At 39.1% G+C, this 24,679-nt stretch overlaps 1 protein-coding gene across 10 annotated transcripts in view; it reads right to left on the bottom strand.

Moving 5' to 3' along the window:
• OXR1 (oxidation resistance 1) overlaps positions 1-24,679 on the bottom strand; it is a 490,067-nt gene that overhangs the window by 29,923 nt on the left and 435,465 nt on the right. For 7 of the 10 annotated variants that reach the window (XM_090040493.1, XM_090040490.1, XM_090040495.1 and 4 more), the window contains one exon: positions 366-446. The exons of 1 other annotated variant lie outside the window; for it this stretch is intronic. In XM_090040493.1, coding sequence (XP_089896619.1) covers positions 366-446 — 81 coding nt within the window. Of the gene's footprint in view, positions 1-365; positions 447-15,252; positions 15,364-24,679 lie in introns of those variants that run through there. 2 more of the 10 variants (XM_090040499.1, XM_090040500.1) reach the window with 2 other exon arrangements.

The following is a 24,679-nucleotide window of genomic DNA, read 5'->3' as shown; positions in this document are numbered from 1 at the left end:
TTGTAAACAACCTCTTTTGCATTCTTTTTAGGAAAGTTTTCATCTAGCTCAAACCACCACTCCAAACTAGAATTGAAAACAGGTCCTCACCACTTCAGAAACCATGTAGTAATGAGAACAAGGTTTCAAAGATGCAGAAAATTCCTCTGCTTTTAAACTCTGAAATAACTGTTTCATCATAAATCTACAACAACACACCCACTCATGGTTTAAGGCACAGACACAAGAAAGGAATTTTCTGCTGGATTCTTTCATTGCTACAGCCAAGACAAACCCACCCAATATGGGACTTGCCCTGATCAAAGCCACTACAGAGAAACATATTTTAGTCTCCGGAGAAGGGATTTAACTACTGAAGAGGGCACCTTGAGACGTCTGCAGAGTGTGCGCAGTTCTTCACTATTTAGAGCATCGATCCTGCGGTGATACTCAGCCACTGACACTACCTGAATATGGAGACAGGAAGACAATAATTCCACTGACAGTTGAAGAAAAAAAGGTAAGAAACTAGAGAAAAGCAATGGGGACGAAGGATGTGCAATGATAACAACAACTTAAAGTGCTAAGAAACATTTGGAAAACTCCAAGCACATGTAAAAAGTTTCACACTTATGATGTGCATGTACAGTGAGCCAAGACTGCCAACAAAATGATGTTAGATATCTGACATCTCATGGTTAATTTCTGGTATGACTACAGAAAAGCGTGTTATTTGGGGGGCACACCTAAAATCATCATTATTATGAAAGCACCTTGAAGAGGCTGGGGGAGGTGGAGATCAAATGGATGGCTGTCCAGTACAGCAAGTGCATTAAAAACCTTAAAGGCACTTAAAACAAGGCATAGGGTGGTAACTGCAATCCTGGCAGCTCCCCTGTCCACCCCTGCCTTTATTATTATTATTATTATTAAGGAGTTTGGGACAGTGACTAGCATCTGGTCAAGTACAGAGCCCACAGATAGGCTCCTGAGCTGCCAAGGTTCACTCTACACCCATGAAACCACAAGACAAGGAGAAAGGTATACTTGTGCTATCCAGTTCCATTACCAAACAGACTATACTAGTTGCACAATTTCATACATAATTTTTGTTAATGTATATATAAGAGTTTGTAAAGTCTGCAAATTGTATGGAAAGTTATTAATAAAAGTTTACACACTATGTTACTCCTATACACAAAGTGACAAATAAATGGAAATATACACTTAAATAGCATAGCATCACATATCACATCATCTTCTTGAGTCATGTATCATCCTAGGTTGTATAGAAGGCAATGCAAAAGCCACCCTTTATTTCCTTGCTTGTCTATAATGAAAGGGGCATTTTCTATTTGCTTGTACTAGGCTTGCAAACCAGTCAACCAAATACACACCCTACCACCGCTCAAACTCTTAGTTAAACCTTTGCCTGATGACTTGAAGTCAGGATTTGGTTTCATGAGCCACAGAGTATAAACACTCCTCCAGAACAGTGGCACAGATGCCCTGTGGGTAACCATGTTATCTGAAGAGAAAAAACATCTTTCTGTCCCTCTTATCAAAACAGGTTAATTGCTAGATCCCTCCAGCACTCTGGTGCCATGCAGCTTCTCAGCACCACATTGGTGTTGCCCAACCTAAAAGGCAGCAGGTTCAGGAAGGCCTGCATACCAAAGAGTAATACCCTTTCCAGTTCATAGTCACACATTCCCTCGAGGTAAACAAACTATGGATAAATGAATAGCCCCATCACAGACAGGTAAGGAAATCCATTCTCTACAAGTTATTTTTCATTGCAGGCATAATAGCTGCATCTACCCAACATAAACAAACTGTAGTAGTAAACTGCTGTAGAGATACAGAAACACAGGACTATGAAGGCACTTCCTGGGTCACAACGCTGTTGTTATATCCTGTTATTAGGAGCAAACACCTCAACCTGAACTCTTTCACAAACTGAGTAAACTCCATCATGAGAGCAGTTTGGTCTTTTGACTCAAGTCATACCGGAAGGCTGTTTCAGAATGTATCTCTCTAATAATTAGAAATGTTTTTCTGACCTCCAGACAAAGTTTATTCAGAGGCTGCAAATACCAGTTTTTCCTGCCAACCCTGTCCTTAAGTATAATACCTTGCACCTACATTATTGCTGCTTAACTTTTAGCTGTATTTTAAGGGAACAATTAGATCCCCATTGAGCCTTTAATTTGCTGTGATATAACAAGTTAAGCTATTTTAGAGTCCCTATTCCCCTCACCCTTTTCTGCACTGAAAAGGAATGAGACAAGTCATGGCAGTGCTTATGAGTCCCTTTATTGCAAGACAGGGGGTGTGGCCCATATTGCTCTACTGAATTATAGCCCAAGACCCTGAGCAGCTGTGAGGACAGGCAGGAAGCCTTTATTCAGCCTTCAGTGCACTCCTCTTCCCCACAGCCAGTTTCCTCTTTTCTTCAGAATCAGGCACTTACCCCTCTCAGGGTCCTGTCCTTCTCCATCTGGGACACAAGCAATTCCTGTTGTTTCTACGTTTTCAGTGACAGGGAAAAGGTCCCTCCCTCTTATTCAGACAGTACCTAGGAGCTCCTGCTGCTTTGGCTTCCCAGCTCAAAGTGGCTTCCCCTGCCAGGTTCACAGTCTTAATGGACCAAGGGCAGGTGGAGCTAGAAGTGATGAGCTGTCTGGATCTTAAAGTGACCTCTACCTGAGTTTCCCTTGGGGTTCTAACTCCTCCATGGTTGTGTGGAGACAAACCACATAACATGTGCCTGCCCTATGTTCAGCTCATACTTTGAATAGAGGTGACTGAATTATACACAGTATTCCACAGTATATGCAGATGTGGTCTCACCATAGCATTAAAACTTCCTTTTCTCCACTGGAGATCCCTTGAAAGATGTATGCTATGATGTCCTTTTATCATAGCCTCATCACATAGATGATTCAGTCATCCTGTGATTAGACTCCCAGGTTTTCTCCTCCTCTGTCAGTTACAACTAATGAGCTCCCAGCTTATAGCAAAAGTTCTTGTTAGTAGTTTTAAGTTCTTGCATCTTGTATGAACCTTTTTGTATTACTCTAGTCTTCAAAGGTCCTAACCCCTGCTGAACAATGTTTGGATATTCTTCTGCACTGACAACGCCTCCAGAAGTTTTCTCGCTGAATTCTATTAGCACACCAACTTCTTATGTTAAGGTCGTTAGTGGCATTGCTAAATAATAACCTTTTGAGAGCTCCACTAGGTAACAGCCTTCCAGCCCAATACTACCTTCTGATAACTCCCCTTCAGCAGGTTACTTACCAATCTCACAATTTTGAGTACTAATTCCTGTCTTCTCCTGCTTACATAATAATTTCCTAGGTGGCACTTTGCCCAATGCTTTAATGAAATCCAATGCATTATCTTTGTTCAGAAAATAAGTTGTCAAAGAAAGACACCAGGTAAGTCTGGCAAAGTCTACCTTTGGTAAAACTTTGTGGCACATTATCCCATTTTCTATTTCCTTTCATGTCTTTAGATTAGTCTTTCATTTAAGATAAGTTCTAACGCACTGCATAAGTTGAAATCATACCAATGGGTCTGTAACTGCTTGAATTACTTTCTTCCTCCTTTCTCAAATTTAGGTATGGTGTCATTCTTCACTCATTATTTAAAATTTTGCTACCAAACTACTAATTCCATATATTAGTTCTTCCAGACTTATGGGATAGAGAATGTGTGCCCCTTCCCCTAACTTAAATTCATTTTGCTCTTAATGTTTGGCTTCCACCTCTGTTGTGCAGACTTTGCATATTCTCTTGCCTTCCCCTTCCCCCAAGCTTAATGCCATAAGCCTTACAGATAACTGTAGAGACTATTCATTTATCAGTTTTGGGGCCATACCTAGCTTACTTTTCATCTTGAGTGAATCCTCCCTGCATAACCAATCCATTTCTTCCTTTTTGGTATTTGCTTTTTATGATTGAAGAATCTCTTGCTCTTGTTTTTATCTTTGAAAAGTTTAAAACCCCACATTTTTGGCAATTTTCATTTTATGATTATATTTTCTGGCCTCTATAAGAAGTAGATTTCTTTATTGATCAGTTCCTCTTTCAAGTTCTTGTCTGCTTATTCTTAATAATCTTTCTGAGCTGGTTATATTTCTGGTTAAATCTGGAATCCTTACCCACAAGTATCTGTACTTCGTTTGATATTAATGTTTCAGATACAGTTTGTACTTGTTGATTTAAAGACTCTAAACCAAACCACACCATCACAGCCTCCCCAGCTAACGTGAACAGCTGGTTAGTTGGAACTCGCATAGATGGCTACAGCAACCCACTTCTGGATTGATGTGATAGCACACCATGTATTTGAGTGTGCTGGAGCAAATTCCTTATATAGCTCCACTCAGCTCTGCTTTTTCAAATCAAGACTACTGAGCCACTGCTTGTCTTCACAAACCAGAAAAAGTCTATAATAGTTACCCTGCATCAGAAGTACCTTGGTCTGCATATGGGGAAATCTGCAGCAGTTACAACATGCAACAGCTATCTCCCCAGTTTATGTAAGTAGCTGCTATCCTGAATCTCTCCTTCTGAGATATACCATTGACTTTTGGGTCAGAAATTGCTGCTGAAATGACCATCATCTTCTCTCATGCCCTCTATCTGCTTCCTACTACAGCAATACACGAATAGAATCCTGCTCCAGAATCACAGACAGCTAGCTGATCTTCCAGTACTGAATCTGGCACTGGCTATGGCATGCATGTGAGAAATGTGTAGAGATGGAAGTTAATTATGTTGAAAGCTAAGGCTGTTTCTGCATGGGAGCCCAGGAAACAGAGAAGTCCCACAACAGAATTTGTAGCATATCTGAGGTGTTACGAGCTCTGGGAAAATGCCCTCAAAAACCTTAGTGCTGAACCCAGTAACCTCCGTGCTATGATGGAGAAGGCTACTATGGATGTCCCATTTGCTTCTGCAACACAGATGCTCATAGGTGAGATTAGCGAGTTTAGTTTCACAGACTTCGGCATACTCTGCTGTACAAACAAACCTTAAAATGTAGACAAAGCTGGATTTTGCACATTAAATTCCTTCCAAGCTGTCAATCTACACATAAGTATTTTGCTTTTGCTTCACAACAGCAAAACTGTTTTAAGCCAACATTGTTTTAAAAGACAATCTAAAGGAAAAAGGACTTCAGTTGAAAAGCTGAAGTCTGATGAATAACAACCGTATAGCCTCCTGAAAAAAAAAAATCTTTTGGCTGTGTCCATTTGGGAGTAATTTTAAATCAAGTTATAGAAATGAACTGATGCAATATAAAAGAAAAACATATGACTGCTAAATACAAGAACACCAAACTAAGAATTTGTTCTTTTTTAGCATTCTGAGATATTGAACTTTTATTCTACTCCATTTGTTGCTTCTGTAGTTTTCCTTTGATTCACTGTTTTCTTCCTTCTCAGACATATAGCCTTACTCCCTCTCACTGGTACTCATACAAAACCCTTTACAATATAGTTCATCTTTCCTGTGAAGGCTGCTTCCTGGAGAAAATGTAGTTATATTTCCACAGTCATTTAAACAAAACCTTTTATTTCATTATAGCTGTTACTTACAAATCACCTGTCCTTTCCTATTGAAAACTGTTCTGAGTATCAATTAACTTTTGCATACTAATTTCTGAATTCTAAAACAGAGAAACAAACACTGAAGTGTTAAGGTAGCAGAAAGACAACATATACGCGGATAGATATATCACCTGAATATGGGAACAGAGGATGCTCAGATTTTCAGAATATGAGGACACTTGTTCAGAAAGCCAGCTTAAGCTCAGGGTTGGCTCACAATTTTTGTCCCTCCCCCCACCCCTGGCAAGATATTGTTTTGGGGCCTCCTGATGTGAAGAAGCTGGCAGTGGCAGGGAGGGAGGGGCAGGCAAGCGGCTAGATGTGAAGCTGGCAGTGGCAGCAGCAATGCAGACTGGTGGCAACTGCCTCCACTGTGGCACTGATTTTGAGTGTTCACGGCCACAGGGTGCCCCTTGGCTGCGGGGCCCCCTGCGGCCACAGGTTCTGCAGGATAGGGCAGCCCAGCCCTGCTTAAGCTATCCAACGTGGAAAATTTCTAGACATTTTCAATTTTAAAAAAGTTGTGAAAGTGTTATAATCATTTGAGCCTTCTACACATTCACCTTTGCAAACTAAAGATTTAATATGTTGTTGAAGTAATAATTCAAAACAGCAGATGTACTGATTTTTTAGTACAGGGGCACTTAAGTGGCAAATATAGGTATTTGCACAGGGTAACATAAACCATATAAAAGGACACTGAAAAGAAATGGATTATGACACCTAGAATATATCACAAATGCCTTAAATTATCGAAAGCTAAGTACATGGGATTCAGCACCTAATCTTAAGTGCTAGATATCAAGTCTGCTAGAGTGTGGTAATTACTGTGCTCCAGCAGTCTCTAGCATCTCATGTATCAGTGCCTCCATGCTTAAAAATGGAGGTGGGGGTGCTTTATCTAAAGCTTGTAATACACAAGATGCTCCAAGGCAGTTTAATTAGAGTGGCTCTCAGAGCTGCTCTAATTAAAATGCCCTCAGCCCCCAGCCCATGAAGACCATAAAAACCCTTGAAGACCAGTAAATTCCTGTCACCAAACTTGAGGCTCTACCACAACAGCTATGACAAAGCACCTATGAATTAAGTGCTCCTAAAAAGTTAGGAGGAATTGCTAGATTTTTGCAAAGCAAACACAGAGCTGAAACAATTTTTCTTATTTCTAGGCATTTGAGAGCTAGGTAATGTTTTTGTTTTAAAGTCCATGCACAAAACAGTTGATTTTTCTTTCAATATCAGCAAATTGTGTACAAATTCATTAATCAAACTGTGAAAGTTTGTTAACTTGGTACATGGTAATGGTGACAGTAAGATAAAAAGCAAATCTGAGGTGATGGGCGTGTTGAAAAATTAAGACATGAACAGAGTTTTGCTTTGGCCACAGTGCAGTTGTACATTCTTAGTTTTCATCAATGTCAAATTATTGGACCATATGAAAATTACCCTCAGTTTTAAGAGAGCCATTTACAAAAGATTTAGATCCATTTCTAGCTCTGTAATATTAGGTTAAAATACTAGAGCTTAACTGAAAAAATTCCGTTGCATGAAAAAAATTCTTTCATGCATTTCATAAAAAAATAATTCCTCAGTAACTGAAAATGTGTTTTAAGACTCTTGTATAGGATATAACACAAAATAATTTTTATGTAACAAATGCTATCGTGAAATATTGACATGAGAGAAATTATGAACAATGCCCTTGTAAGATTATTTTTATTCCCTCCTCTAGAATATTTATGGGCCCAAAATTTATTCCCATTCTTAGGAAATATCCCATTTCAAGGGGAGTCTTCACTTCCAAATTATTATTTTGGAAAAAATTAATAGAGACCATCTGAGACAACATGCTCTCATTTGATTTCTCTCTCAAAGACACAGAAAGGGACATGCACAGGACTGTTTTTCTCTCCCCCTCCCACAGATAAATTCAGCTTTAGCCACGTACTTCAGCACGTGTGGAATCTGTTACAGTCAAAGTGGACTATTTTGTGGTTAAGGGGTCACAGCATGTGCTGAAATACCTTCCTGAACTGTGGGGAAAAACCCCCTCAAACCTTCTAATCCTCTGTTGTATCTACTTAAGTACTGTGGTAAAAGTGAATTAAGACACACTTTTATTTTGTATGCTTCACCTATATCATCAGACATGAATATTATTTGTTATATTGGCATAATGCCCAGGAAAACTCGTCCCTGACCAGGACACCCCACCACACGAAGCATCACGCAAAATATGACAAAAAATACACTGATAAGTAGTTAGCCATGTTAGTCTGAAGTCAGGCAGAAGTCAGGTATGGGGCAAGAAAGAACATTCCCAGCTTCAGAAAGCCTACAATACAAGTAAAGCCAAGAAGACAACGGATGCATGCAGACAGACAGGGAAGCACAAGGAAACAGTGAGACAACACAGCATGGCATGCAGCAGTCAGCATTATATAATCTCAGAAAGTCTGCACCATCAAAACAGAAACATGAAAGTTAAATTGAATACACTAACTTGCAAACTAAGCTGCAGATTCCTTCCCATGTGACTGCAGGCACATACAGAAAGGTAAGTGTATCCAAGTTTTGTAACAGATTCTGGCCTATCACCAGAGTCTCTGCTCTGGTTAATGTTATCTCAGAATTTGCTGAATTAACCAAATACTAAACATCCACTGCCTAGGGAACACTTCCCTGGAAAGCCAACAGCTATACTCATCCTCAAATACTTTCGTTCATGGACTGATACAACACAGATTTTTTCTTTACATTCTTACTACAGCATCCCAACCTCACAGTTCATCTCCACTTGCCATGTTAAGGTTTCATCATATCTATCAGCAATCAGAGTAACTTAAAGCATATCTTAGAAGGAACTTACTCATGAGATTTTGATTCTGTCCAAGTGATTACCAAGGACTCCTGGCAGCTTTCTACTAGAATACGTATATGCGGCAGAGATTTCTTCTGGCCTTCAAGTGCATCAATTGGATTTACTACACAATTTGTTGTAAAAATTCTGGTAACACATCCAAAATTTAATAGTTCAACTGACAGATTTGCTAAAAACATATGCAGCGGTATTTTAAAAACTGGATATTATCTGTCCACCCTCTGTTTTTTTCTGCAAATGTCTGCAAATAAGACTCCAACGCTTGACTTCATGCAGATGTCTTAGCACTGTTTCAGAGCCACTTTTTGGATCTATAGTCAGATTGCAGAATATACATACAGAAAAGTTACAGAGCTGCTACTCCTGTTTGCAGGCACAATTTACGGGTTTTATTCTAAGAGGTGCTGCCCATTATGCCCCAATCCAGCAGAATATTTAATTACTTTAAGTATTTGTGTAAGCTCAGAGCTAATAGGACTCTTAATGTCTTCATATACTGCAGAAGAGGGATTAAAACCTTACATGGCTTAAGATTTGTTGAGCAAAATTGATTAGTGTGCGGCTATTAGAAAAAGCTACATACATTTCAAATACAATGGAACATAGGGGCAAGGAGAAATTTTTAGTGAAATCACACCAGACAGCTACATCAAAGATGTTAGTCCTTCCTGAGGGATCCCTCACAAATTGCTACTGCACAATTGCTTGTAAACAAATACAGATTCCCATTTCAGGTAAAGTGCTAGGGAATGGAAATGTTCTGTGACATTCGCCATGTATACCAGAAACAGGATTCATTTCATTGCTAATGCTGGACATTTAACCACTATCTTCTGAAAGACCTGGGAAGAAATTAATCAGCTAACAAGGGGGAAAATACCAAAATGAAAGGAGCGGTAGGTAAAAAAAAAAAAAAAAAGAGTATCATCAGTCTGCTTTATGATTTCTTTACATAGCAATGAAGATCTTCTATGCTATAACTTATTCAATTCACATGATTCTCACATTTATTTTCACAAAGTCATACTAACAATTATTTGCTTCAGTAGCCAATTGCAAATAAATTTCATTTTAGGAAATCTCACAAGTAGTAAAAAAAAAAAATCTTGAGAAACAACTGGTAATATCAGTGCTACTATAAAGCTTTTCATATGTTTTTACAAGAGGCAGGCAAGGTTCGCTGAGTAGACATGATATCTTTTATTAGACCAACTGAGTAGTTGAAAAAAGTTCTTAGCAAGCTTTCCTTTGCAATCACCCTTCTTCAGTTATAGGAAGTCTCTGCTGTTCTGAGACTCGAAGGATTGAGAGAAGCTAAAAGTGTGACAAGATGTCAGTGAAAATGTAAATAGGTAGAAAACAGAAAGTAAAGCAGAGAAAGGGGGGGGGACCCAAAAGTGAGTAAGGGAGCCTCTACAATAGTTGTAATAAGAGAACAAGTATTATCAATTCGGTTTTAAAGAACTGGAAATAGAGAACAGGTTTTTCTAGATTAGAGTGAAGCTGAAGTTATTTAAGACATGATGTTTTTCAAAGTGTTGAGCTTCATGGGTTGCTTTGTACTTTTGAAAAACAAGTCATGGTGCATATTTTGGGGGCTAACTTTGTGTCTACTTTTGAAAATTTGGGGTTAAGGTCACTTACTCAAGATCACACAGTGACTGTTTAAAGTACATATTCTAAATCTCCTAATAACAACTGTTCTAACTGGCAATATAATGCAATAAAACTACTGCATTTCTTTAACCACACAGGCTAGGACAGACATTCAAAACACCTGAGTGTGAACTGATTAAATCTTTGCAGGTTAGTTTAACTTGACTAGGTTGAACCAGTTTGTAACTGGACAGACATTTTCTCTGGACTGAGGAAATTTAGGCACATGCCTACAGTGGCTCAGGCTAGAAGCCGGGAAGCACTAGAGCAGCTCTTCCTCTGCTTGCATTATGCTGGGGGGGGCACGATCAGGCCTCGGCAGGACCTCCGATTAGGGAGTCTGCCTGCACCATCCTAGGCTTTTCCCCACTGGCTGCTTAAGGGGTGGGAGTGTTGCCAGACCTCAGCCCCTTGCTAGCTGAGGCAAGGGGTGGTGTTGAGGGTGTAGTGCAAGTAGCGTAGTTTATGATACAGAGCTTTTCAATCTCCCTCCCTGCTTCTTTATACTGTCTGCAGCAAACTGACAGGCAAGCAAGCCAACACGGGCTGATAATAGTGTTTATCACCCCATCAGCAAAACAACAGCCTCTCTCCATTAGTTCAAACTCTTCTGAAACAGCTTACCAGCTGATCTGTTGATTAGCTCCAAAAAGCCCTAAGCAGTCACTGTTCTGTCTGCCTATCCCAGTGCAATTGGAGGCACACACACAGATACCTCTTGGCATTAACTAGCATACCACATGCCACATGGGCTGGGTTCTGTGTTCTGGGAGATAGGAGGGAAAGAGAGGAGATTCCTGCTTTAGCAGCAAGTAGTGAGGGAGGAGGTAGGGCAGGGGGAAGCGAGGCAGGCCTTGCTGTATCTCCAGTCTCTGCTGGAGCTCCATCTAGGGAGAATAGGGGCAGGACCAGCTCTGCTATGGAGCTGAGATATCTGCCCAGCCCAGAGAGCATGCCAAGATGATGGGGGAGTCTGGTTTATTTTAAACCAGCAAGGGGGCTGGGACAGACATTGCATAAAATGGTTTGAGCCAAATTAGTCAAGTCTGATACTACATTCAACCAGGTTTATCTCAAACCAGTTTCAGCCATTTTCAAACTTGTTTATGTGCACTGAACATCTGTTCTGTTACACGTGTAAACCAGTTTCTGATCACTTAAACCGGTTTATGTGTAATGTCTGTCCCTAGCCATAGGCTACTGTTTTGGGCAAACAAAAACCTGCACAAAGTTTGGGAAATTCTGCTGTTTTTCTTGCTTTTCAAAGCACCAACTATATCACAACTTTCAATTATCAACTGTTAATATATTTTGCAAGTATTTATGAATGAGACATATGACCAATCATGAATGTCCTACTATCACCACCTTAGGAACTATACCTATTGTTTTATTTAAAAATGCATATGCTGCAATGGGGAGATGCTAGAAGGAAATAAACCCCAGATATTGATGATGTGGCTGTCACATACATTGCCTCTGAGAAACTATCACTGTAAGCAAAATTGTTGTGTCCCTGGGGGATAAGGGATAGACTTTAAATAGCACTCAGTGAAGGAATGTAATTCTGGTGAATTTCAAATCCTGGCTGAAGCTGACTACACACTTTTTAACAATGTACAAATCACTAATTTAGCACCGGTACTCTTTTTTCAAAGCACAACACAAAACAAGATGCTTTTAAAGTCTGATTAAGCGATGGGGCACCTATCACATCGCAGGATTCTTGAATACAGAGGATGTTTTTAAAATATCATTTAGCATGAAGGCCGCTAATTTATAATTTTCTAGAATACAGGCCTTATGAAACCATAACTCTACTAGGGTATTTGTGAAGCAGTTTATAGAGGCAACTGAAAAGGAACTACATATCTACCCTCAGGGATGAAAATGAAGTAAACTGTGGTGTATCTATACCTGATGATAAACTTCTTGCATTCAAAAGCTTGTCTAACTCTATCCCAACTACATAGTTGGTGCAATAAAAGATACCACCTTAAAAATTCCTTGTCTCTTGCTTAATTTCTGAACCATCATGGCTACAACATCCCTCTTACACTACTGTCTATAACAGGGGTTTTCAACCTTTTTTGGTTGGCGTACCCCCGGCAGCCAATTGACAAGGGGGGGGGTGTCCAGAACCAGAAGTGCCGGCAGCAAAACCGGTATGCGTCCCCCTGGTTGACAACCCCTTGTCTTTAACAAACTAATTCAGGGCAAGGTACGGAGACATATTTTGGATTTTAGTATTAGTCTCCCATAACCCAGCATATTAAAAAATACAGAAGGACATTAGTTATCAACATTACCAATATTAGTTTACATAGCTGCTGGGATTCTTTTCTTGTCAGCTGGCCTACAATAATTCATACATCTCACAAATGTGTCAAGTCCACCAAGCTAACTTGTTGTTGAATTCTTGCAAAGAAAGCAAATACAACCATACCGATTTTTTTCCCAGGCTGTTTTCCCTCAGTTGCCTACTGTAATCTGTAAAACATTCCAGCTGCTTTAAGCATTCCAACCAGAGCCCACACTCCACTGTTTGCTCTACTGTGTTCACTGATGACTTCAGAGTAAAGTGCTTTGGGGAGGACAGAGGCAGACAAGGTTCTTTGGATAAATGTGATACCTTTTATTAGACCAACTAAATAGTTGGAAAAATTGTTCTTTGCAAGCTTTTGGGCACAAACACCCTTCTTCAGGCAGATTCTCCCTATGCCTGAAGTGGTAGAGGTTGATACTTGGTTTTCTGAGATATGAAAATTAGGCTTTTGTATAACAAGTTTTTGACCACTTGATGCTGAAGCATTCCTGAATCAGGAATGATGTTAATCAGTTTACCTCTAGTTTAAAACCACAGCAATCAACTCTTTAAATGGTAACTTTCCAGATAGAAGACATGCACCTTATAGACAAAATAAGTTTATATATAAAGTGGAATGAATGATCTGAATAAAAAAGTTTTACACAATCTACCTGAGCGAGAGAAGGGGGGGGAGGTCACTCCTAGAAACAAACAAACAAAAAGCCCATAGGGACAAAAGGGGTCACAAAAGCTGATCCAGGAAATGGGATCAGATAACATGTCAGAAGGCAGGGCCGATCTCATCTTTATAGACTAAGAGAGACAGCGAGGGGGGGAGTGCCTGTGAAAGAGAGCGAGCACAAGCTTTCCAGAACCTCAGATCACTATCAGATGCTGTAAGATAACATTTCAAGTAACTAATCTTAGGTATTTTTGAGTTGCATTGCTAGCTGTAGTCCGCAGCCCTAGCTACAAGACAGGACCACTCTATTTTGGCTCTCACATGCCAGCAATCACTCAAGCATAATATTTAAGTTAGTTCAAAGGTGGGCTTTTCTACAAGCTCTACAGAAACATTAGTGAAACAGCCTTCAAAAGAAATCTTTCAGTTTAGGTACTGCCACTTGTGTTTCCTACTTTTTACATGGATAAAATAAAGAGCAGGAGGCTTAGTTATCTTATTTCTAGATTAGAAAAAAATTATCAGCTTTCTGTCCCTCCTCTAAACAAGAAAACATGGTCCCACAGCATAGGATCTCTTCTGTTTAGGTATATAATCTTCAGAAATATTTTAATCATTTTGTAGCAGTTGCCTACTGACCTTCCTAATTTCTTATCCACATATTCCAGAAGTGAGATAAAGTGGCTCTTACTATACCTCACAAAAGGAACTTCTCATGTATGCTTCTTTAGCTTGGCCTCCATGATAAATAAGAGTTGGGGTGGGCAACCCAAAGAATACAGAGCAATCATTCCCTTTAGTGGCAGAACTGGGTATTAATAGAATGGCAGTAACTGTCCTCACATGATACAGTTACAACACGGTGATTTTTATCCACGTTAAGCTGTAAAATTCAACAGCTATGACCATTTTGAATTCTGGGCTCAGAAAATTAAGATATACAGCATGTCATGTAGAAACTGGCTTTTTTCTTTTTAAAAGAGAAACACAAAAAGTATTTTGCTATATTTTACCTTTCTTCTGAACTTGCAATGATGCTTACTATTTTTTGGATTTTGGACTGTTCTTTTCCCTCAACAGCAAAATGGAGATTACTATCTCAAGCATGTTTACAAAAATGACTAACTTTTCAAAACGTATTTACAGATCAAGACTTTATCATAATGTAATTTTACATTCGTATTTACATGTAAAACGTGACTAAGATTAACAGCACGTCAAACAGCAATAAAAAACAATCCCCCCAAAATATCAGACAAAACCAAACACCTACACCACGCATCAAAACCCACAATGCTGCAATCCTTATAAAGCACAACATATGGTACTAGTAGCAGGTCTCTCTCCATCAGGGAGCTTGTCACAACCATAGCTGGAGTCTGAATGAAAGCTGTGTCTCTATATAACAGTTCTAGAGCACCATGAGTACAGTATTGAACAGTCTCCTTAAGCTGCTCTCATTTTTTGAAGGGTTACTGATTATTTCTTCCTCCCTTCCTGCAAAATGTCCCACTGTTTTTTAAATATTTGTCAGCACAGGTGATTTTCTACACCTAATTTTCCTAAACGTATCAATGAGAAAGCATGGAAAATACATTTTTCCTTTTACTTACTACATTTGTCACCACTGTGATGCAGAAACATTTCAGAATGCTGCATAGTACTGACACAATTTCTAAAGCTATTTTTGCATATTTTACTGAAGCTTCACCATAAGTATAAAAATCAAGTAGAAAATTCAGGTATTTATAAACAACTAATTAAAACAAATTGCTTAACAGAATAATGGTCCCACAAATCTACTCGTAAAATTTGTTAAAATTAAAAATTCAAACCGTAAACCCTCATACATTACTTAAGTGATATGTATTGTAGGAAAGCCTGAAAGAGATGCACTGTTTTTTCTACACAATGCTAAACCAAATAATTAAAGGCTTCATGTGTTACTTGTAGCAGTCAGTGAGCATCAATATATGCACATACTATGACAAAAAGATACACCTTAGCATCCTTTATGCGAATTCTAAATTAAATTAAAAACTTCATGAAACTGTGGGTTCAACTGTGCACCATATCACAAGAATGCCAGCAACAGCACAAAATGAAAATACCACACTGAAAATTACCAGAGTGTATTTATGATTAACTGGTTGATGTTTTCTTCCCTTCTTGATATACCAGAAAAGAGACATTTCCTTGCTAAAAGAATAAAAACACATAAGGCTGTTTCAAAGCATTCTCTCTACCTGCTATCAATTCCAGGCGTAGACACAGCCCCACTATAGTGACAGAACAGTTTGCTACATACACACACTTGACAGGCACGGCAAGGAACTAATCAGTGAACGTTATCTACCACCGAAGTGTATTGTGAGTGGTGACCATACAAGGAAAGAAAGGCTTCCTATGTTCAAGAGTGGTTGCAGCGCACCAGATTGCTGAAAAGGCCAAATCATTTAAAGAGACAGAATAATTTTAGCTGAACAACTCACAAGAACATTAAAATGTAGGGGATCAAAGCTGCTAACAACATTCAAAAAGTTGTTAAACTATAAACTAAATATATTCCTGTCCCTAACAGGTAGCATTTTCCCTAGCTTCATTTAAAAATAATTTTGTTGCAACTGTTCAACTGTAGTTTCTGTATAATTGTTTTTAAAAGGTTTTTTAAAAACTAGTTATTTGAATACATGAATGAGGAACCACACAGAGAATGTTACATTTAACAAAGTAACCTCACCAAACATCTCTCAGAGTCACAACAAGAGCAGCCAATCCCAGGGAAGGGCAGCTTAGAATATTTGAGGGAAATTTTAGAAGTTCAGTTCTACTCATAATGAAATCCCAGGGATTTTACTTTACTTTATGGGGGCCAGATTTAAGCCCAATTTTTCATAATCAGAATATATAACAAGCAGGTTCCTAACGGCTTGTATAACCCAAAACGTTCTCCAGATTATCAGGAAACACTTCCAGTAGCATTTTTATACATTCTCACAAAAGGAACTGGTGCTGCCTCCATGGCATTAGAATTCTTGCATACAACATGCCCCAAACATAATATGCACCTTATTTTGAAAAGCAGAATGAAGAAAAAGATTTTTTCTAGAGTTATGGCTGCATAGAGCAAGGACACAGCCTAATCTTCAGATGACTAACTTCCATTTCCTGCATAACTAAAGTTGAACCCACAACTGCTGCTCAGAAGACTGGCCTCCAGGGGTGTGTCTATGAGTCTAAAAAAGAGCTAAAGAGTCTATGCAATAGAGAGACCATGAGTAGGAAAATCAGCTTCCCCACTTAATATGTACACTGCAATTTTGGGCAGCTGATTTTTGAGGAAAAAGTGAGAAAATATTGTAACATACAATTTATCCTGAAGCAAATGCACCATTAAAACAACCATAAAGCAGCATATAAGTGTATTCTATAGAAGTTATAGAATTCCAAACCAATGACTACAAAATGCAAGTTATGAAGCACTACTAAAGAGATGCAGCTTCTAGAGTATATTTTAGAAGTTCTCTCAAACTAATTTTTTTTGTATATAATGAATTTAAAGTTCTACTCCATTCACACAAGCATTTTATATTGCTTGTGTTTTGTTAATTGAGAGTCTACAATTTCACATACATGTGCTTTACTGTTCAGATACCATTTATAGCTCAAATATTTAAAGTTATACAAAACAGTGTTCAACATTTAGCTCTTTAGCTTGATCCTATCCTTGTAAAGGGAATGCTAGGTAGTATTATAATAAGATTAAGTCACTGACCTAGTCTACTGTTATGCACTGCCCTAGAATCCAGATACTCTCACAAAGAATATCAACATTAAAAAAAAGACAACATGCCCTAAATCTAAGAAACGGGACTCTTGATCTTCAGATCCAAGCCAGCCAAAACACTGAAGTAATTCAAACATTAAGACAGCCTGAATCATTGCTTTTCAATGCAGTATTTCTCAGAAGCAGGAACTAAAGAAATCAATTTGTCCCAATTTATGAGACCTGCCGAATATGCCAACCACTTCTGCTTATTATTGGCATAAAAAGCGAAGTGGATACCACTTTGAGAAAGGCAAATGAGTACACACAATATAGCAACTCATTATAGAGTTACTCAGATACTCTAAGATTCAGAAACATCACTAGCCAGTAATGATTAGATTTCATCAGGTACTGAAATAAAGAAGTTATCAAGATAATCTTATTAAATAAGTCCTTTTATGGAATATATCATTTGAACTGTTTGAGATATGTATTTTGGAAGCTAAGTGATACACAAAGTGAAGGAAAATTATTTCTGTCCTAAAGAGTTTCAAGTAGTTTCTCGGTACCTTTCCCAAAACATTTATGGAGAGATGCTAATCTCTCAATTCAAACCCCAGTTTGGCATCCTCTCATTTACAAAAATGAAGTCATTTCTCCCAAATGCTCTCTGATGTGCAGATAAGGCAGAATTCCTTCCCTGGTGGTGTCAGATGGCAGAAAGGCAGGGAGGTATAGAAATCTTTACTGTTGTTCAGCAATGAAGTTTAAATACAAAATTTAAACTTAAAATTTAAATCATCAGCAGGACAATCAATGGGTGACTTATTTTTCACCCAATGAAGTCGAACAGCTGTATTGGGACATTATTTCTAGCCTCAGCAAGCTGAGTTAAGAAATCCACTATATTGGTTGCCATCAAAAAGCTTTGAGAGAGAGAGAGAGAGAGAGAGAGAGAGATGCTAGAAAGATGGCACAGTCCCCCGTACCATATGCTGGTCTTAAGAGCTGGTGGGGAGACATCTCTTCCCAACCCTATTTGGTGCCTCTATGAAAGGGATGTGGCAACAGGTTCATTATACCTGGTTTCAAGGGTGTGACTCAGGAGAAAGCCTGGCCTTCACTAGACAAGTCTGCCCCCTCCAACTAATTCAGCAGCTTTAAGTACAGCATAAGCTACTGCTGCATAGCTCTAGACTTTCTAGTTATCAATTAGTCATGCTGCCAGGATCTTCTTGAAAAAGTGAATGAGACATGATGACTTTCAAACCATCTGCATCTCAGTTTAAACAAACAAACAACAAAACCTGCATGCATTTCCAACTTCAAGCTTTCTCCTGCTAAATTGCAAGGCCTGCTCCAAGCAACACACATTAGAATCTCTCAAAATTTCTCTTAGGTAACTGAATATAGGGATTGCAGTAGCTTCCTTCAAAACAGCATGCACAAATAGGGTAGCAGAAATAGTCATCCGTGGTTTAGGACCAACTATTACTACCATGTATCACTTCTCTTTTCTTTTTATATCTATCATTTGTAAATTTTTGTTTTTAGACTGTAATTCTCATTATTAATTTGCAGGCTTTTGGGGACAGAGGTATTTGTTTATCATTAGTATACAAGACAAAGACTTAGCGATGTTAGCTTACTGTGACTGTATACAGAACCTTGCGCCATGGACAACTGCTGATGTTCAGAAAGCAAGAGACCCTAAGCCTCCAATACAGAGCAGCCTTTTGAAAAATATGCTTGTTAATGCATGCATTGTAATCAGAAGTCACATTTATTTTTAAAAAGGATGATGATGCGAGACAGAAAATAGGATGAGCATGACCATAACTTTCAACCACTTCAGAAAGCGGAGTTGTTGAGTCTGAGTATCATTGTGATAAGGTAATGGCTACATTTGCGTCCCCCTATAATGTTATAACTTAACTAAATAGCAGTAACTATAACCCTGAATGAAATAGGATTACAGTTCAAACAATTTTGCTCCACTTATACTTCTATAGGAGCATAAACAAATACACTGTAACAGCTTATATTAGTAATATTCCATATAAGTATGTCCACACCCTGAATCTGCACATTTCAAATAAGCATTTTATGCTAAAAAACTGACATTAAATGGACAGTAAATTGGAAAAAAAAAATCTTATTTTAGGGAGCGGGTGAAGTGCCAAGTGGTCAGTTAGTAAAATGAAAAATTAAGCTCAGAAAATTGTGCGATTCATATGCCACCCTATCCCATGTAAGTTATGTACCATTTGCAACCATAAGCCTTTTGCTTTAACACTTCATGTTCTTTCGACTGGCTTAGTGTTAACCAGGTTGTCAAAAGGCATTGTGATTGTATCACATCCAAAGAAATATCCACACACTCACAGGTCTACATTGAGAAGTGAAGAGAGATATATATGGAAAGGACTAATATTCAGCATGTTGAAGTTGGAAGCTGCTGCTTTTGATTCCAAATAGATATTGTGTTCTTTTTAATAAGTTTTAAATTTACCACATTTACTTGCAAACCACATGCTTATTTCTGTGTCAGAGCAGAAGCATGGAGATGCTGTAATGGCTGCCAAAGGCTCTGCTTCTCTCCCTTTTCTGCAGCCAGCATTCGGTAGGGACAGGGTCCAGTTTCAATTCTTTCATAACTGTGGAAATGGCAGTGGCAGTGAGAAGGTCAGACTAGCTCTTGCCTGAAGCAGCCAGTAAGCAGGCTGAGGGTAAGCCAGCCGGCTGCTCAGTGCAATTAGTTTTCAGCCATAATTGGAAAAATCTTTGTTTTTCTTCATTTCATCCTGCCTTCCCAAACCAAGGCGTCTCTCTTATGGGGGTGGAAGGGAAGGAGGGGAGCATGCAAGAAAATATTGTAGATTCTGACTGCAGACTCAGTGCCAGCTCCCATAAAGAACTTTGGACTTAAGTTAAATGTCACCTTAGTCCAGCGACAATCTTGAAAACTTTGCTCTACAGCTGCCCAACCAAGCCTCAGAAACCCATCTGGAAGATATCTGGAAATTCTACTTCTGCACAAAAGCAAAAGTGACTGATTTTTGACAGGCTAAGGGGCCTGGTTGAAGCCAAGGTCTGAACCTAATCCATGCCCGGGTGGCTAGGCATTCTTTCACTTGTTTCCCCCAAAGAGTAAGTCTAGTAGGCATGGTCAGTGTGCACCAGATACAGACTCAACACAACCCAATGACTGTTTCATATAAAATACTGAAACTGTCATAAAAATAAGGAGCATGAATGGGGAAACAAGATATTCCTTTAGTGCAGGAATGGGTAAAGTCTGGTCTACGCGCTGAATCTGGCCCATGATGAACTCTGTTTCCCAGCAGTCCCTGCTTGCATCACTGTGACCGGCTTCCATGCAGACCACAGGAAAGGTTGGGCTGTGACAGTGCAGGGCTAGATTTTCCATGGAGAGTTGGAGACCAGCCCCAGTAGCACTGGCAGGGTGAGCAACTGGGCATGGAGCTGCTCCAGGTCTGGGGTCTTATGACAATGATAGTAGGGTCTGGAGCTGGGGCAGAGCTGTGATCTGCTAAGCCAAGGGCATGCAGACAGTGGATCATGACTCTGCTGTGCTCTGTATCACACTGTCACCACTTTAAGATCCCGGCCCCAGCCCTGAAGCAGCTCCTTGCCCAGCCGCGTGCCCTGCCAGTGCTGCTGGGGCCAGTTTCCATGGAAACCTGGGCCCTGTGCTATCATGGTCCCGCCTATCTTGGGGTCTCCATGGAAACCAGTCACAGCAGGAAGGGGCTGTTGGGAAATGGAGCTGCCGGATCTGCAATTTTGCCCATCCCTGCTTTAGGGAGTGCTGTAATTAACTCAGGTACATGGTCAGGCTTCCTCTTCTGTTCTCTCTCTCTCTCTGGCCCTATGACACTGTAATTCTATTCTACAATGGTGCAGCTCCCAGAACAGCAATGATCTCATCTGGAACACAAATATTCTCCCATGAAGAGATACAAATCATTAGGCTATTGTACAAAGAGAGGGAACCAACATTTCCTCCTCTGACATTTTATAATTAGTTTGCTCTGTTTTGTGGGAAGAAGGGTTTTAACCACCTAACTTTAGGAGGAGGGCTCCCAATTATTTTTTCAGAAAGGATGGATGCACATCCAGATAGCCCTAAGTGATGTGGCAGAAAGGCAAGTTTTAACATTTAGCTTTGTACCTGGTAAGCAGCTGCACATATGCTGACCTTAGTTTCCAGATCATGTTGGCTGTTTTGGACTCCATTTGAGGCATGTAAGTATACATGCAGGCTAAGAAGTCTGAATTCCACTCCAACAGCCTAAAAATTGGATGCTAATACCTAAATTTTAGCACCCAAGTTTTCTAGTAGAATCAGCCCCAAGTCAGTTGCTCACGTGTCACTGATAACTGTACCATTCAACTGAACTACAGAGGCACATCCTACATTTTTCTAAGCCTCAGCAGTTTGCTTAGTACTTAGTGGAACTTTCAGAAGTTACCATGTTATAAGTCAGCTAATACCCTCCCCCAAGAAAGCTCAACAAGGTTATCCTCAGCTTTTTTTATTACGGCTGGTAACGTCCTAAGAATGTGGCCCCAAAGAGCTTAAAGACCTGCTGAAAGCACAGAAATGTCCATACCCATCATGCCAGTCTCACTGTGGTCTCCAGGGAGAATAGCTTCAAAGAAATAGCAGTGTCTGGGAATCTCATAGATCACCAGTTACTTTGCAGCAAGACAGTTTCTTGCTTTCATGGGAGACAAGTCAGCTTTATGCTGGAGCTTCCTTAGTGCTATTTGGGAAGGACCATTACACAGCACTTCAAATAAAATACGTTGTTCTTTCCAAGAAGTTTGCTTCTCCTAAAGTCTTTTCCTAAAAAATGACTTTATACTATAATGCCACATACTGTAGAGTCTGTATGACATTTTGTATCCAGAGTGAATACAGAGAAGTGGTCTCAGTGAGGGGACACATCAAGAGACTTCTGTGCAGTAAACATCTCTCTGCCCTTAAGAAATTGGTGGTCATGATCAATTCATAGACAGATTTACAGGTCCAGAAAGGGGTAAACTGCCTCGAGTTGCAGTTCATTAACATCACCAAACATATGGCCAATAGCAGAGAAAAAGTGTGCCAAAAGTGCAGTGATCATACAGAAACCTGAACACTGTGATGAAGAGATACCCTTCTATGAAGAAAGCTGCTACACAAAATAAACCACAACAAAAACAATACAAAGTCTAAAATGGAGATTTAGCCATCTTAACCATCAATCACTGATGACCAAAAATCCAAATGCTAAATTTAAAGAGAGGTTTTGCAATTTGTGCTTTGAAATATAAACTAAAATGTTGATTAAATGCCCTGTTCTTGAGTACTGCCATGCAAAAGAAAGGGTATTTTAAAATTACCCAAGGTAATTGAGTGAGCCTGGTGAGTTCCAGATCTCTAAAATGCAAAAACAGGTCAATGAAAAACAAATCTACCCCTGTTTCTCAAATCAGCATACCTATTCTTCCTGTGTTTTGAACTGATACTATAGCATAACCAATAGTCCAAAGTCACATTCCTGTTAACTGTATGTGCCTTTTATCAAAGCATATCTACACACTCCTTACAAATCAGTTAAGTTTTGCATCCACAATACATAGGTAACAAAGTACTACTTCAGAAAATCATAAATACCACATGCTTTGCCTGAAAGCCATTTCCCACCTACCCATGTCATGTGATAAAACTTCCCAGAACAGATTCAGAGTTGGCAATATAATTCCTGAACCATGATGGCTACATGACTCTAACACTGCCTTTTTTAGACAGTCATTCATACTTTCATCAGCTAGTTATTACTAGATAGTTCTAGTATAGCATCAAAACTAGCCAAAGTCCATTTCCACCCATTTTTGTCCTCCTGAATACAAGGTTTTGCAAATATCTAAGCTGCATTCTAGTATTTCTTCTCTTTTCACATGATAATTTTGAGATGTGACCAATAAGATCCCTTTTCATGGTTTGATGTCAGATAACTATTGCAATAACACAGTTACATTAAATCCATTAATTTTATTTTGGAATCTATTTAATGCACAGGTCTTTTAAAATTTCTAGGTTTCTGTCCTTCATGATAATTACAGCTTTTAAAGTAATTCTACAACTGTTTGCAAATCACTATATTTATCCATATGTCTACATTTTAAAGCCTTAAAACATATACATTGTGCTTTCTGCTCAGAGGTCTGCTTTGTTTTTTATAGAGCTATTTTTTTTTAAGTTTCAACTTCTTCAGTGTTTACAAGAAAATGATGCTACACATGTTGATAACTGTATTAATAGGTACGACCAATGACAATATAACTTATGTAAATAAGCCGGATCAGTTCCAATCACTGGAACAAATGCAATCATAAAACAGACGACCAAACTATTTTTGGATGTGTCAATATCAGAAAGCTACTAGACAATCTTACTGTGCTAGGAAAAAATGCATCTGTTCTTTCTGTACATTTTCTGTTGCTAGGAGTACTAGTAAAAAAGACACAGAAACTGTCCACAAAAAAAAAAAAAATCCATCAACTGACACTACCCTTTTCAGACAGTTATTGTCCAAAAATATCCTTGCCTCTCTCCTAATTACTTAGGGCTGCCAACCCTCCAGGATTGCTCTAGAGCAGGGGTGGGCAAAATGCAGCCAGGGGGCCAGATGTAGCCTGCCAGGCCATTCTATCTGGCCCATGGGGCCCCTAGAAAATTTAGAAAATAAATATTAATCTGCTCTGGGCTGCCTGTCATGTGGCCCTCGATGGCTTGCTGAAATTTAGTAAGCAGCCCTCTGCCCAAAATAATTGTTTGCCCCTGCCCTAGAGTCTCCGGCAATTAGATATAATCTCCAGGAGAGTCACCCGGGACATAAATGATGGGGCATTCGTTAAAATAAATATTAAATGTTGAATCCAATTTATATAGCAGTCCAATGGGTTTTTAAATTGTAACAGTAATGTACATTTGCTGCCTTCTTCAGTACAGCAGATCAGTCATTAATGTCATTACATCATGTGATGAAACCTCCTAGAATAGATTCAAACAGAGTTGGCAGCCCTATAATTCCTGGACTGCAATGACTACATCACTCTAACACTACCTTTTTCAGACAGTTATTCATGCTTTCATCAGCTAGTTATTACTAGATAGTACTAGTTATTTAGTACCAGTGATTGATAAAATTGTCACAATCTATACATTTAATGCCCGTGAAGTCCAGTGTATACCTATAAGCATCATGAAGAATCCATAATTTTAGCTCCCAGTCTTACTCTGCAAATCCCTACAAAGAACCTAACTTGGATAGTGGACCTCAAAACTCAGCCTCATTTCAACTTTTAAGACTAGGGCAAAATTTAAGCAGCTTCTCCCCAGAAGAGATAAGTTTTTCTCAAAACTATCTGCATCTAAACACAAATAAGACATCCTTTTTGGGAAAACCTTTATCCAACTACTCATTTCCAACAATATTCTCAAGCCCTTAGGCTTATAATTACCAAAAAACCCACCTCTTGAATTCACGCTGATATCTGTACATCAGTTACATTTACAGAGACAGACCAAACTGTAGCAAATTGAATTAGGCAGATAAAGTTATTTGGGTAAATGTGACATCTTCTGTTAGACCAAGTGAAGAGGTGGAAAAATTATTCTTTGCAAGTTTTTGAGAACAGGTGCCCTTCTTCAGGCATAGGAAGAATTTCCTGGTGTTCGTTTTCTCTCTAGGGTTAACTAGAAGTTTAAG

This window comes from Crocodylus siamensis, chromosome 3, assembly GCF_052110815.1.
Source record: "Crocodylus siamensis isolate JL-2025a chromosome 3, ASM5211081v1, whole genome shotgun sequence".
In the NCBI taxonomy this organism is placed as follows: domain Eukaryota; kingdom Metazoa; phylum Chordata; order Crocodylia; family Crocodylidae; genus Crocodylus; species Crocodylus siamensis.
This window is presented reverse-complemented; position numbering and strand designations above follow the sequence as displayed.